Source organism: Bufo gargarizans, chromosome 5 (assembly GCF_014858855.1).
Source record: "Bufo gargarizans isolate SCDJY-AF-19 chromosome 5, ASM1485885v1, whole genome shotgun sequence".
Lineage (NCBI taxonomy): Eukaryota > Metazoa > Chordata > Amphibia > Anura > Bufonidae > Bufo > Bufo gargarizans.
This window is the reverse complement of record NC_058084.1, coordinates 288,313,475-288,328,292: the sequence shown is the minus strand read 5'-3', so window position 1 is coordinate 288,328,292 and position 14,818 is coordinate 288,313,475. Positions and strand designations below refer to the sequence as shown.

Sequence of the window (14,818 nt, the reverse complement as noted above, 5' to 3'; positions counted from 1 at the left end):
CAGATCTTGGTTCTATTACCGTCTCTATGCACAGATCTTGGTTCTGTTACCGTATCTAGGCACATATCTTGGTTCTGTTACCGTATCTAGGCACAGATCTTTGTTCTGTTGACTTATCCAAGTGCAAAGCTTAGTTATGATGCCATCTGTTAGTGTATGATAGTTCTGACCATGGTTCTGTTGGCATTCCTTAGTGCTCAGCTTGGTTCAGATATTGTGCGTTAGTACTGAGCTTGGTTCTATTACTGGGTCTAAGTACTTGGCTCTTCTGCCATATCTATGTTTAAAGCATATTTATGTTACCATATCTGAGCATATCTTATTGCTGAGCTTAGTTTGGTTAGCATTTCTAACTAGGATAATATTGATAAGTTAGTGTATACAGTTGCAAGAAAAAGTATGTGAACCCTTTGGAATGATATGGATTTCTGCACAAATTGGTCATAAAATGTGATCTTATCTTCATCTAAGTCACAACAATACACAATCGCAGTCTGCTTAAACTAATAACACACAAAGAGTTAAATGTTACCATGTTTTTATTGAACACACCATGTAAACATTCACAGTGCAGGTGGAAAAAGTATGTAAACCCCTAGACTAATGATATCTCCAAGAGCTAATTGGAGTCCAATGAGATGAGATTGGAGGTGTTGGTTACAGCTGCCCTGACCTATAAAAAACACACACCAGTTCTGGGTTTGCTTTTCACAAGAAGCATTGCCTGATGTGAATGATGCCCCACACAAAAGAGCTCTTAGAAGACCTACAATCAAGAATTGTTGACTTGCATAAAGCTGGAAAGGGTTATAAAAGTATCTCCAAAAGCCTTGCTGTTCATCAGTCCACGGTAAGACAAATTGTCTCTAACTGGAGAAAGTTCAGCACTGCTGCTACTATCCCTAGGAGTGGCCGTCCTGTAAAGATGACTGCAAGAGCACAGTGCAGACTGCTCAATGAGGTGAAGAGGAATCCTAGAGTGTCAGCTAAAGACTTACAGAAGTCTCTGGCATATGCTAACATCCCTGTTATTGAATCTATGATACGTAAAACACTAAACAAGAATGGATTTCATGGGAGGATACCACAGAGGAAGCCACTGCTGTCCAAAAAAAACATTGCTGCACGTTTACAGTTTGCACAAGAGCACCTGGATGTTCCACAGCAGAACTGGCAAAATATTCTGTGGACAGATGAAACCAAAGTTGAGTTGTTTGGAAGAAACACACAACACTATGTGTGGAGAAAAAGAGGCACAGCACACCAACATCAAAACCTCATCCCAACTGTGAAGTATGGTGGTGGAGGCATCATGGTTTGGGGCTGCTTTGCTGCGTCAGGGCCTGGACGGATTGCTATCATCAAAGGAAAAATGAATTCCCAAGTTTATCAAGACATTTTGCAGGAGAACTTAAGGCCATCTGTCCACCAGCTGAAGCTCAACAGAAGATGGGTGTTGCAACAGGACAACAACCCAAAGCATAGAAGTAAATCAACAACAGAATGGCTTAATCAGAAGAAAATACGCCTTCTGGAGTGGCCCAGTCAGAGTCCTGACCTCAACCCGATGGAGATGCTGTGGCATGACCTCAAGAGAGCGATTCACACCAGACATCCCAAGAATATTGCTGAACTGAAACCATTCTGTAAAGAGGAATGGTCAAGAATTACTCCTGACCGTTGTGCACGTCTGATCTGCAACTACAGGAAACGTTTGGTGGAAGTTATTGTTGCCAAAAGAAGGTTCAACCAGTTATTAAATCCAAGGGTTCACATACTTTTTCCACCTGCGCTGTGAATGTTTACATGGTGTGCTCAATAAAAACATGGTAACATTTAATTCTTTGTGTGTTATTAGTTTAAGCAGATTGTGATTGTCTATTGTGGTGACAATGAAGATCAGATCACATTTTATGACCAATTTGTGCAGAAATCCATATCATTCCAAAGGGTTCACATACTTTTTCTTGCAACTGTATATCATGTGGATATGTTGCATTAACTTTACTAAAATGTACTCCTTTCAAAGACAATAACTTATATGTACCTTAAAATGGTGGTAACAAAAACTGTAAATCATCTTGAATAAATTAAAAAAAAAAAAAAAAAAAAAAAAAAAAACAATCCCTCATTCAGCTAGACAGCTAGAAAAAGAAAGTTATAGATCTTGGAATACAAAGACATAAAAATTACTCTTTCTGCACAAAACTTGCTTTTACAGTTCAAAATTAGTAAAATATGAAATAATATATGCAAATCTTTTTAATAATGCTATTTATACTGCACTGTTCATGCAATAAAAAAAGCCATGTAATGATAGCGGTTTTACTATTTAAAAAGTTATGTGTCCTGGAATTCTGTGTAAAATTGCTGTGTCATAAAGGCCTAACAATGAAATAGCAATATTTGCATGCAGCTGTAGGGTGGGCCCCCAAAGTCACTTTCACTGGTGGGCCCTATGTACGCTACCCCTCTCCATAGCAAAACATTCAATATTGATTATGGCATATACAGTGTATTAATTTCCTTTTATATAAATCCCTACTTACGTGAGGATAAAAATAAATTGCAAGAACACACCATTGACTGCAACCACAAACAATACAGTAGTTTATGTTAGACTAATGGCTTCATCTAACAATTAAAGGGAAATGACCAATTATATAATAATGGATTTAACTGTGTAATATGCCTCTAAGATGGTTTTCATTTAGCAACTAATTGAATGGTAGAGGTGAAACATACAATTGACCAAATTATTATAATTTTTTTTAAATCACCATTATAGTTCATTCTAAAAGTAAATAGAGCTAACTGGATAAATGAATACAATTTATACTTTACATGAAAGAAATATATAAGCCATGTAGAGCTGAAGCATATAGTTGACAGCTAACTTCAATTATGGCTTCTAATAATGATTATGTGCCAAAGCGATGGTCACCTACAGAGAACCTTTTAATTGAAGTTCAAATAGCATCTATTTTTAAAAGTTCGCTGAGAAAATTGCAGACTAGAAACACATACAGTACAGTTATAAAAAATAAAGCAATAGGAAATCATGCCTACTGTACTGAAACTTGCTTGGCACTGGTTGAAGGTTATCATAAAACGATGTTCAAAAACATTACTTTTTATATCAAATAAACAAGGATAGCATAGAATTGTATATGTGGCTCAAAAACAAGTCCAAATAAGTCCTTCTAAAATGGGCCAGATACCAAACAGAATGAAAACAGTAAAGCCTGGACCTGGAACAGTGTTTTTATTTTTTATTAAATAGCACAGTAGATTTGTTAGCAGTTAGAAAGTCCAGATCTCACCAGATCAGTCACTGTAGCACTGTCAGATATCCCAAGTAAGCCAGATTAGGCGCAGGAGTGTCCCTCTTCCTTTCTCCAAGCTGGTTCAGTCTCAAACACTGCAGTTACACATCGCTATGGCTGTTCCTTTGCTTCATGGAGTCTGGGAGTTTACTGCACAGAATAAAAAAAAAAACAAGCGCACCCTGGGTTGGATCTGATGTAGTTTATTTAACACTCTTAAAATTATACTTACACAGTTGAAATCTTGTGGTTATGTGTAGAGTTGAGCGAACACCTGGATGTTCGGGTTCGAGAAGTTCGGCCGAACATCCCGGAAATGTTCGGGTTCGGGATCCGAACCCGATCCGAACTTCGTCCCGAACCCGAACCCCATTGAAGTCAATGGGGACCCGAACTTTTCGGCACTAAAAAGGCTGTAAAACAGCCCAGGAAAGAGCTAGAGGGCTGCAAAAGGCAGCAACATGTAGGTAAATCCCCTGCAAACAAATGTGGATAGGGAAATGAATTAAAATAAAAATTAAATAAATAAAAATTAACCAAAATCAATTGGAGAGAGGTTCCATAGCAGAGAATCTGGCTTCCCGTCACCCACCACTGGAACAGTCCATTCTCAGATATTTAGGCCCCGGCACCCAGGCAGAGGAGAGAGGTCCCGTAACAGAGAATCTGTCTTCATGTCAGCAGAGAATTAGTCTGCATGTCATAGCAGAGAATGAGGCTTCACGTCAGCCACCACTGCAACAGTCCATTGGCATATATTTAGGCCCAGCACCCAGGCAGAGGAGGGAGGTCCCGTAACAGAGAATCTGTCTTCATGTCAGCAGAGAATTAGTCTGCATGTCATAGCAGAGAATGAGGCTTCACGTCAGCCACCACTGCAACAGTCCATTGGCATATATTTAGGCCCAGCACACACACAGGCAGAGGAGAGAGGTCCCGTAACAGAGAATCTGGCTTCATGTCAGCAGAGAATCAGTCTGCATGTCATAGCAGAGAATGAGGCTTCACGTCAGCCACCACTGCAACAGTCCATTGGCATATATTTAGGCCCAGCACACACACAGGCAGAGGAGAGAGGTCCCGTAACAGAGGATCTGGCTTCATGTCAGCAGAGAATCAGTCTGCATGTCATAGCAGAGAATCAGGCTTCACGTCAGCCACCACTGCAACAGTCCATTGTCATAAATTTAGGCCCAGCACCCAGGCAGAGGAGAGAGGTCCCGTAACAGACAATCTGGCTTCATGTCAGCAGAGAATTAGTCTGCATGTCATAGCAGAGAATGAGGCTTCACGTCAGCCACCACTGCAACAGTCCATTGGCATATATTTAGGCCTAGCACACAGGCAGAGGAGAGAGGTCCCGTAACAGACAATCTGGCTTCATGTCAGCAGAGAATCAGTCTGCATGTCATAGCAGAGAATGAGGCTTCACGTCAGCCACCACTGCAACAGTCCATTGGCATATATTTAGGCCTAGCACACAGGCAGAGCAGAGAGGTCCCGTAACAGACGATCTGGCTTCATGTCAGCAGAGAATCAGTCTGCATGTCATAGCAGAGAATCAGGCTTCACGTCAGCCACCACTGCAACAGTCCATTGGCATAAATTTAGGCCCAGCACCCAGGCAGAGGAGGGAGGTCCCGTAACAGAGAATCTGTCTTCATGTCAGCAGAGAATTAGTCTGCATGTCATAGCAGAGAATGAGGCTTCACGTCAGCCACCACTGCAACAGTCCATTGGCATATATTTAGGCCCAGCACCCAGGCAGAGGAGGGAGGTCCCGTAACAGAGAATCTGTCTTCATGTCAGCAGAGAATTAGTCTGCATGTCATAGCAGAGAATGAGGCTTCACGTCAGCCACCACTGCAACAGTCCATTGGCATATATTTAGGCCCAGCACACACACAGGCAGAGGAGAGAGGTCCCGTAACAGAGGATCTGGCTTCATGTCAGCAGAGAATCAGTCTGCATGTCATAGCAGAGAATCAGGCTTCACGTCAGCCACCACTGCAACAGTCCATTGGCATAAATTTAGGCCCAGCACCCAGGCAGAGGAGGGAGGTCCCGTAACAGAGAATCTGTCTTCATGTCAGCAGAGAATTAGTCTGCATGTCATAGCAGAGAATGAGGCTTCACGTCAGCCACCACTGCAACAGTCCATTGGCATATATTTAGGCCCAGCACCCAGGCAGAGGAGGGAGGTCCCGTAACAGAGAATCTGTCTTCATGTCAGCAGAGAATTAGTCTGCATGTCATAGCAGAGAATGAGGCTTCACGTCAGCCACCACTGCAACAGTCCATTGGCATATATTTAGGCCCAGCACACACACAGGCAGAGGAGAGAGGTCCCGTAACAGAGAATCTGGCTTCATGTCAGCAGAGAATCAGTCTGCATGTCATAGCAGAGAATCAGGCTTCACGTCAGCCACCACTGCAACAGTCCATTGTCATAAATTTAGGCCCAGCACCCAGGCAGAGGAGAGAGGTCCCGTAACAGAGAATCTGGCTTCATGTCAGCAGAGAATCAGTCTTCATATCATAGCAGAGAATCAGGCTTCACGTCACCCACCACTGTAAGAGTCAATTTTCATAAATTTAGGCCCAGAACCCAGGCAGAGGAGAAAGGTCCCGTAACAGACAATCTGGCTTCATGTCAGCAGAGAATCAGTCTTCATATCATAGCAGAGAATCAGGCTTCACGTCACCCACCACTGTAAGAGTCAATTTTCATAAATTTAGGCCCAGAACCCAGGCAGAGGAGAAAGGTCCCGTAACAGACAATCTGGCTTCATGTCAGCAGAGAATCAGTCTTCATATCATAGCAGAGAATCAGGCTTCACGTCACCCACCACTGCAACAGTCCATTGGCATATATTTAGGCCTAGCACACAGGCAGAGCAGAGAGGTCCCGTAACAGACAATCTGGCTTCATGACAGCAGAGAATCAGTCTGCATGTCATAGCAGAGAATCAGGCTTCACGTCAGCCACCACTGCAACAGTCCATTGGCATATATTTAGGCCTAGCACACAGGCAGAGGAGAGAGGTCCCGTAACAGACAATCTGGCTTCATGTCAGCAGAGAATCAGTCTGCATGTCATAGCAGAGAATGAGGCTTCACGTCAGCCACCACTGCAACAGTCCATTGTCATAAATTTAGGCCCAGCACCCAGGCAGAGGAGAGAGGTCCCGTAACAGACAATCTGGCTTCATGTCAGCAGAGAATTAGTCTGCATGTCATAGCAGAGAATCAGGCTTCATGTCAGCCACCACTGCAACAGTCCATTGGCATATATTTAGGCCTAGCACACAGGCAGAGGAGAGGTTCATTCAACTTTGGGTAGCATCGCAATATAATGGTAAAATGAAAATAAAAATAGGATTGAATGAGGAAGTGCCCTGGAGTCCAATAATATATGGTTATGGGGAGGTAGTTAATGTCTAATCTGGACAAGGGACGGACAGGTCCTGTGGGATCCATGCCTGGTTCATTTTTATGAACGTCAGCTTGTCCACATTGGCTGTAGACAGGCGGCTGCGTTTGTCTGTAATGACGCCCCCTGCCGTGCTGAATACACGTTCAGACAAAACGCTGGCTGCCGGGCAGGCCAGCACCTCCAAGGCATAAAAGGCTAGCTCTGGCCACGTGGACAATTTAGAGACCCAGAAGTTGAATGGGGCCGAACCATCAGTCAGTACGTGGAGGGGTGTGCACACGTACTGTTCCACCATGTTAGTGAAATGTTGCCTCCTGCTAACACGTTGCGTATCAGGTGGTGGTGCAGTTAGCTGTGGCGTGTTGACAAAAGTTTTCCACATCTCTGCCATGCTAACCCTGCCCTCAGAGGAGCTGGCCGTGACACAGCTGCCTTGGCGACCTCTTGCTCCTCCTCTGCCTTGGCCTTGGGCTTCCACTTGTTCCCCTGTGACATTTGGGAATGCTCTCAGTAGCGCGTCTACCAACGTGCGCTTGTACTCGCGCATCTTCCTATCACGCTCCAGTGCAGGAAGTAAGGTGGGCACATTGTCTTTGTAGCGTGGATCCAGCAGGGTGGCAACCCAGTAGTCCGCACAGGTTAAAATGTGGGCAACTCTGCTGTCGTTGCGCAGGCACTGCAGCATGTAGTCGCTCATGTGTGCCAGGCTGCCCAGGGGTAAGGACAAGCTGTCCTCTGTGGGAGGCGTATCGTCATCGTCCTGCCTTTCCCCCCAGCCACGCACCAGTGATGGACCCGAGCTGCGTTGGGTGCCACCCCGCTGTGACCATGCTTCATCCTCATCCTCCTCCACCTCCTCCTCATCCTCGTCCTCCTCGTCCTCCAGTAGTGGGCCCTGGCTGGCCACATTTGTACCTGGCCTCTGCTGTTGCCAAAAACCTCCCTCTGAGTCACTTCGAAGAGACTGGCCTGAAAGTGCTAAAAATGACCCCTCTTCCTCCTCCTCCTCCTCCTCCTCCTGGGCCACCTCCTCTTCCATCATCGCCCTAAGTGTTTTCTCAAGGAGACATAGAAGTGGTATTGTAACGCTGATAACGGTGTCATCGCCACTGGCCATGTTGGTGGAGTACTCGAAACAGCGCAACAGGGCACACAGGTCTCGCATGGAGGCCCAGTCATTGGTGGTGAAGTGGTGCTGTTCTGTAGTGCGACTGACCCGTGCGTGCTGCAGCTGAAACTCCACTATGGCCTGCTGCTGCTCGCACAGTCTGTCCAGCATGTGCAAGGTGGAGTTCCACCTGGTGGGCACGTCGCATATGAGGCGGTGAGCGGGAAGGCCGAAGTTACGCTGTAGCGCAGACAGGCGAGCAGCAGCAGGATGTGAACGCCGGAAGCGCGAACAGACGGCCCGCACTTTATGCAGCAGCTCTGACATGTCGGGGTAGTTGTGAATGAACTTCTGCACCACCAAATTCAGCACATGCGCCAAGCAAGGGATGTGCGTCAAATTGGCTAGTCCCAGAGCTGCAACGAGATTTCGCCCATTATCACACACCACCAGGCCGGGCTTGAGGCTCACCGGCAGCAACCACTCGTCGGTCTGTTGTTCTATACCCCGCCACAACTCCTGTGCGGTGTGGGGCCTGTCCCCCAAACATATGAGTTTCAGAATGGCCTGCTGACGTTTACCCCGGGCTGTGCTGAAGTTGGTGGTGAAGGTGTGTGGCTGACTGGATGAGCAGGTGGAAGAAGAGGAGGAGGAAGCCGAGAAGGAGGAGGTGGCAACAGGAGGCAAAGAATGTTGCCCTGCGATCCTTGGCGGCGGAAGGACGTGCGCCAAACAGCTCTCCGCCTGGGGCCCAGCTGCCACTACATTTACCCAGTGTGCAGTTAGGGAGATATAGCGTCCCTGGCCGTGCTTACTGGTCCACGTATCTGTGGTTAGGTGGACCTTGCCACAGATGGCGTTGCGCAGTGCACACTTGATTTTATCGGATACTTGGTTGTGCAGGGAAGGCACGGCTCTCTTGGAGAAGTAGTGCCGGCTGGGAACAACATACTGTGGGACAGCAAGCGACATGAGCTGTTTGAAGCTGTCTGTGTCCACCAGCCTAAATGACAGCATTTCATAGGCCAGTAGTTTAGAAATGCTGGCATTCAGGGCCAGGGATCGAGGGTGGCTAGGTGGGAATTTACGCTTTCTATCAAATGTTTGTGAGATGGAGAGCTGAACGCTGGCGTGTGACATGGTTGAGACGCTTGGTGACGGAGGTGGTGGTGGTGGTGTTGGTGGTACATCCCCTGTTTGCTGGGCGGCAGGTGCCAACGTTCCTCCAGAGGCGGAGGAAGAGGCCGAGGCGGCAGCAGCAGAATAGGCCGAGGCGGCAGCAGCAGAAGAGGTAGCAGGGGGAGCCTGAGTGACTTCCTTGGTTTTAAGGTGTTTACTCCACTGCAGTTCATGCTTTGCATGCAGGTGCCTGGTCATGCAGGTTGTGCTCAGGTTCAGAACGTTAATGCCTCGCTTCAGGCTCTGATGGCACAGCGTGCAAACCACTCGGGTCTTGTCGTCAGCACATTGTTTGAAGAAGTGCCATGCCAGGGAACTCCTTGAAGCTGCCTTTGGGGTGCTCGGTCCCAGATGGCGGCGGTCAGTAGCAGGCGGAGTCTCTTGGCGGCGGGTGTTCTGCTTTTGCCCACTGCTCCCTCTTTTGCTACGCTGTTGGCTCGGTCTCACCACTGCCTCTTCCTCCGAACTGTGAAAGTCAGTGGCACGACCTTCATTCCATGTGGGGTCTAGGACCTCATCGTCCCCTGCATCGTCTTCCACCCAGTCTTGATCCCTGACCTCCTGTTCAGTCTGCACACTGCAGAAAGACGCAGCAGTTGGCACCTGTGTTTCGTCATCATCAGAGACATGCTGAGGTGGTATTCCCATGTCCTCATCATCAGGAAACATAAGTGGTTGTGCGTCAGTGCATTCTATGTCTTTCACCGCTGGGGAAGGGCTAGGTGGATGCCCTTGGGAAACCCTGCCAGCGGAGTCTTCAAACAGCATAAGAGACTGCTGCATAACTTGAGGCTGAGACAGTTTCCCTGGTATGCATGGGGGTGATGTGACAGACTGATGGGGTTGGTTTTCAGGCGCCATCTGTGCGCTTTCTGCAGAAGACTGGGTGGGAGATAATGTGAACGTGCTGGATCCACTGTCGGCCACCCAATTGACTAATGCCTGTACCTGCTCAGGCCTTACCATCCTTAGAACGGCATTGGGCCCCACCATATATCGCTGTAAATTCTGGCGGCTACTGGGACCTGAGGTAGTTGGTACACTAGGACGTGTGGATGTGGCAGAACGGCCACGTCCTCTCCCAGCACCAGAGGGTCCACTAACACCACCACGACCATGTCCACGTCCGCGTCCCTTACTAGATGTTTTTCTCATTGTTATGGTTCACCACAACAACAAATATATTATTTGGCCCAATGTATTGTATTCAAATTCAGCGGGATATAAATTTGAGGCCTAGTATTTAGGCGCTGGGTGACCGGTATGGATTTAGTGACAGAATTAGACTTGGAAATGCACAGAAGCGTGTGTGTGAAGTTATTCTGAATGACCCTATGTGCACCTTCAATATGATCTACCCTTTTAGGGATAGATTTCAAATAGCTCTGATATAGCAGAAACGACTAAATTATGAAATTGCTAAATTGGGAATTGTATTTCAACCCAGAACAAAAAATGTGCTTTGACGGACACTAAATAACTTTCCCAGCCACAACAGGACAGCGGTAACGAGAGATTTAGCGGGATATAAATTTGAGGCCTAGTATTTAGGCGCTGGGTGACAGGTATGGGTTTAGTGACAGAATTAGATTTGGAAATGCACAGTAGCGGGTGTGTGAAGTTATTCTGAATGACCCTATGTGCACCTTGAATATTATATACCCTTTTAGGGATAGATTTCAAATAGCTCTGATATAGCAGAAACCACTAAATTATGAAATTGCTAAATTGGGAATTGTATTTCAACCCAGAACAAAAAATGTGCTTTGACGGACACTAAATAACTTTCCCAGCTACAACAGGACAGCGGTAACGAGAGATTTAGCAGGATATAAATTTGAGGCCTAGTATTTAGGCGCTGGGTGACAGGTATGGGTTTAGTGACAGAATTAGACTTGAAAATACACAGTAGCGGGTGTGTGTGAAGTTATTCTGAATGACCCAATGTGCACCTTGAATATTATATACCCTTTTAGGGATAGATTTCAAATAGCTCTGATATAGCAGAAACCACTAAATTATGAAATTGCTAAATTGGGAATTGTACTTCAACCCAGAACAAAAAATGTGCTTTGACGGACACTAAATAACTTTCCCAGCTACAACAGGACAGCGGTAACGAGAGATTTAGCAGGATATAAATTTGAGGCCTAGTATTTAGGCGCTGGGTGACAGGTATGGGTTTAGTGACAGAATTAGACTTGAAAATACACAGTAGCGGGTGTGTGTGAAGTTATTCTGAATGACCCAATGTGCACCTTGAATATTATATACCCTTTTAGGGATAGATTTCAAATAGCTCTGATATAGCAGAAACCACTAAATTATGAAATTGCTAAATTGGGAATTGTACTTCAACCCAGAACAAAAAATGTGCTTTGACGGACACTAAATAACTTTCCCAGCTACAACAGGACAGCGGTAACGAGAGATTTAGCGGGATATAAATTTGAGGCCTAGTATTTAGGCGCTGGGTGACCGGTATGGATTTAGTGACAGAATTAGACTGGGATATGGCCAAAAAATAACCACACTATTGCTGGTTAAATGCACTTGGTGACGGGCGCAGCTTGCCCCTGATGTAGTATATGGCCAAAAAATGAACAGACTATTGCTGGTTAAATGCACTTGGTGTCACAGCTTGACCAACCACACTACTGAGGGTTAAATGCACTTGGTGACGGGCGCAGCTTGCCCCTGATGTAGTATATGGCCAAAAAATTAACAGACTATTGCTGGTTAAATGCACTTGGTGACGGGCGCAGCTTGCCCCTGATTTAGTATATGGCCAAAAAATGAACAGACTATTGCTGGTTAAATGCACTTGGTGTGATAGCTTGACCAACCACACTACTGAGGGTTAAATGCACTTGGTGACGGGCGCAGCTTGCCCCTGATGTAGTATATGGCCAAAAAATGAACAGACTATTGCTGGTTAAATGCACTTGGTGACGGGCGCAGCTTGCCCCTGATTTAGTATATGGCCAAAAAATGAACAGACTATTGCTGGTTAAATGCACTTGGTGTGATAGCTTGACCAACCACACTACTGAGGGTTAAATGCACTTGGTGTGATAGCTTGACCAACCACACTACTGAGGGTTAAATGCACTTGGTGACGGGCGCAGCTTGCCCCTGATGTAGTATATGGCCAAAAAATGAACAGACTATTGCTGGTTAAATGCACTTGGTGACGGGCGCAGCTTGCCCCTGATTTAGTATATGGCCAAAAAATGAACAGACTATTGCTGGTTAAATGCACTTGGTGTGATAGCTTGACCAACCACACTACTGAGGGTTAAATGCACTTGGTGACGGGCGCAGCTTGCCCCTGATGTAGTATATGGCCAAAAAATGAACAGACTATTGCTGGTTAAATGCACTTGGTGACGGGCGCAGCTTGCCCCTGATTTAGTATATGGCCAAAAAATGAACAGACTATTGCTGGTTAAATGCACTTGGTGTGATAGCTTGACCAACCACACTACTGAGGGTTAAATGCACTTGGTGTGATAGCTTGACCAACCACACTACTGAGGGTTAAATGCACTTGGTGACGGGCGCAGCTTGCCCCTGATGTAGTATATGGCCAAAAAATGAACAGACTATTGCTGGTTAAATGCACTTGGTGACGGGCGCAGCTTGCCCCTGATTTAGTATATGGCCAAAAAATGAACAGACTATTGCTGGTTAAATGCACTTGGTGTGATAGCTTGACCAACCACACTACTGAGGGTTAAATGCACTTGGTGACGGGCGCAGCTTGCCCCTGATGTAGTATATGGCCAAAAAATAAACAGACTATTGCTGGTTAAATGCACTTGGTGTGACAGCTTCACCCTGATGTAGGCTTTAGCCAAAAAACAAACGCACCATTGAGGGTTAAATGCACTTGGTGACAGGCGCAGCTTGCCCCTGATGTAGTATATGGCCAAAAAATAAACAGACTATTGCTGGTTAAATGCACTTGGTGTGACAGCTTCACCCTGATGTAGGCTTTAGCCAAAAAACAACCACACCATTGAGGGTTAAATGCACTTGGTCGCAGCTTGTGCTGGCGCACCACAAGACACAAAATGGCCGCCGATCACCCCAGAAAAATGTGACTGACAAACGGTCTGGGCAGCCTAAAAACAGTGAGCAATTGAGGATCAGCAGCTCAATGATCCACAGCTGCAGATCGATCAGTTAATCAAGTCCTTTGGAGGAGTTAATCTGCCTAATCTCGCCCTACTGTCGCAGCCGCAACCTCTCCCTACGCTAATCAGAGCAGAGTGACGGGCGGCGCTATGTGACTCCAGCTTAAATAGAGGCTGGGTCACATGGTGCTCTGGCCAATCACAGCCATGCCAATAGTAGGCATGGCTGTGATGGCCTCTTGGGGCAAGTAGTATGACGCTTGTTGATTGGCTGCTTTGCAGCCTTTCAAAAAGCGCCAAGAAAGCGTCACAAAAGCGCGAAGAAAGCGACGAACACCGAACCCGAACCCGGACTTTTACGAAAATGTCCGGGTTCGGGTCCGTGTCACGGACACCCCAAAATTCGGTACGAACCCGAACTATACAGTTCGAGTTCGCTCATCCCTAGTTATGTGTATATAACCTCTAAAAAACCCAAACGGTCTTGCCATTATGGCTTTCTCAAAGGCATATATACGGTTGGGTTTTAAGATGTTTTATATGCATAACCACAAAACCTTTTTCTACGCCTAAAACAGGCATAGAAAATGGTAAATGAGACGGGCCTGCCAGCCCGAACCAATCCCCGCCCATGCCACCCCCACAATTTTAGACCTGGCGTGAGCAAGGAGAAGTAGCAGATTGTACCTGAAATATGACAAACAGTTAACCTGCCGTAAAATATAATGTAATTGATAATAGTCTTGTTATAGAATTTTACACTTGCTGAATTGTTTCTCTTAAACAGATATTATATTGACGATAAAAGTGATATCGACGACAATTTTTCTGTTGACCCAACTGAGGGAACCATCTCAACAAAAGAATTACTGGATCGGGAGAGCACTGCACAATTTAACATATCAATAATTGCAAGTAAAATTAGTAAGTATTGGCACATACTCCTAAAACCAGCTGTAAATCATTCTAACTATACTTATTTAAGTAAATCTCAGAATTTTTTTAAAAAAAAGTTAATACAGGATTACAAAACATGACTGTTTTCATTCAAAAATTTTATTTCACCTCTAACGCCCCTTTCACACGCGCGAGAATTCCTTGCGGGTGAAATGCATGATGTGAACGCGATTTTCGCGCAACGCTGGCCCTATAGAAGTGAAATGGGCTGCGTGAAAATCGCATCGCATCCGCAAGCAAGTGCGGATGCAATGCTATTTTCACGGATGGTTGCTAAGAGATGTTGTTTGTAAACATTCTTTTTTTAGCACGCGCATGCAAAACACAATAAAAACAAAACAACTGAACGCGATCGCAAAAAAAACCTGAATGGCTTTGTTTGCAAAATTGCGCAGTTTTCAATGAACGCATCCGCAACACATCCGGACATAATCCCGACTCGCTCGTCTGCAAGGGGCCTAAGGCTATATTCATATGCAGTATATTAGTATATTAGTCGTAGAAAGTTTTGTGTGTTCTGTTCATCAGAAGTTTGTTGATTTTTAGAAAACAAATGTTTTTGTCACCTCTGTCTATCTAATTGCTTTTCCCATGTTTAAACAATTCTGAAGCAACTTTTCCTATAATTCTACGTTGTACCATTCCTTCAAAATTTCTACTAGAAGTTATGAAT

The 14,818-nt window shown here is 45.6% G+C and overlaps 1 protein-coding gene across 1 annotated transcript in view; it reads left to right on the top strand.

Annotated features, from left to right (window-relative positions):
* LOC122938867 (cadherin-12-like) overlaps positions 1–14,818 on the top strand; it is a 159,752-nt gene that overhangs the window by 101,757 nt on the left and 43,177 nt on the right. The window contains exon 4 of the mRNA XM_044294716.1: positions 13,976–14,112. Within this exon, the coding sequence (XP_044150651.1) occupies positions 13,976–14,112 (137 nt within the window). The remainder of the gene's footprint in view (positions 1–13,975; positions 14,113–14,818) is intronic.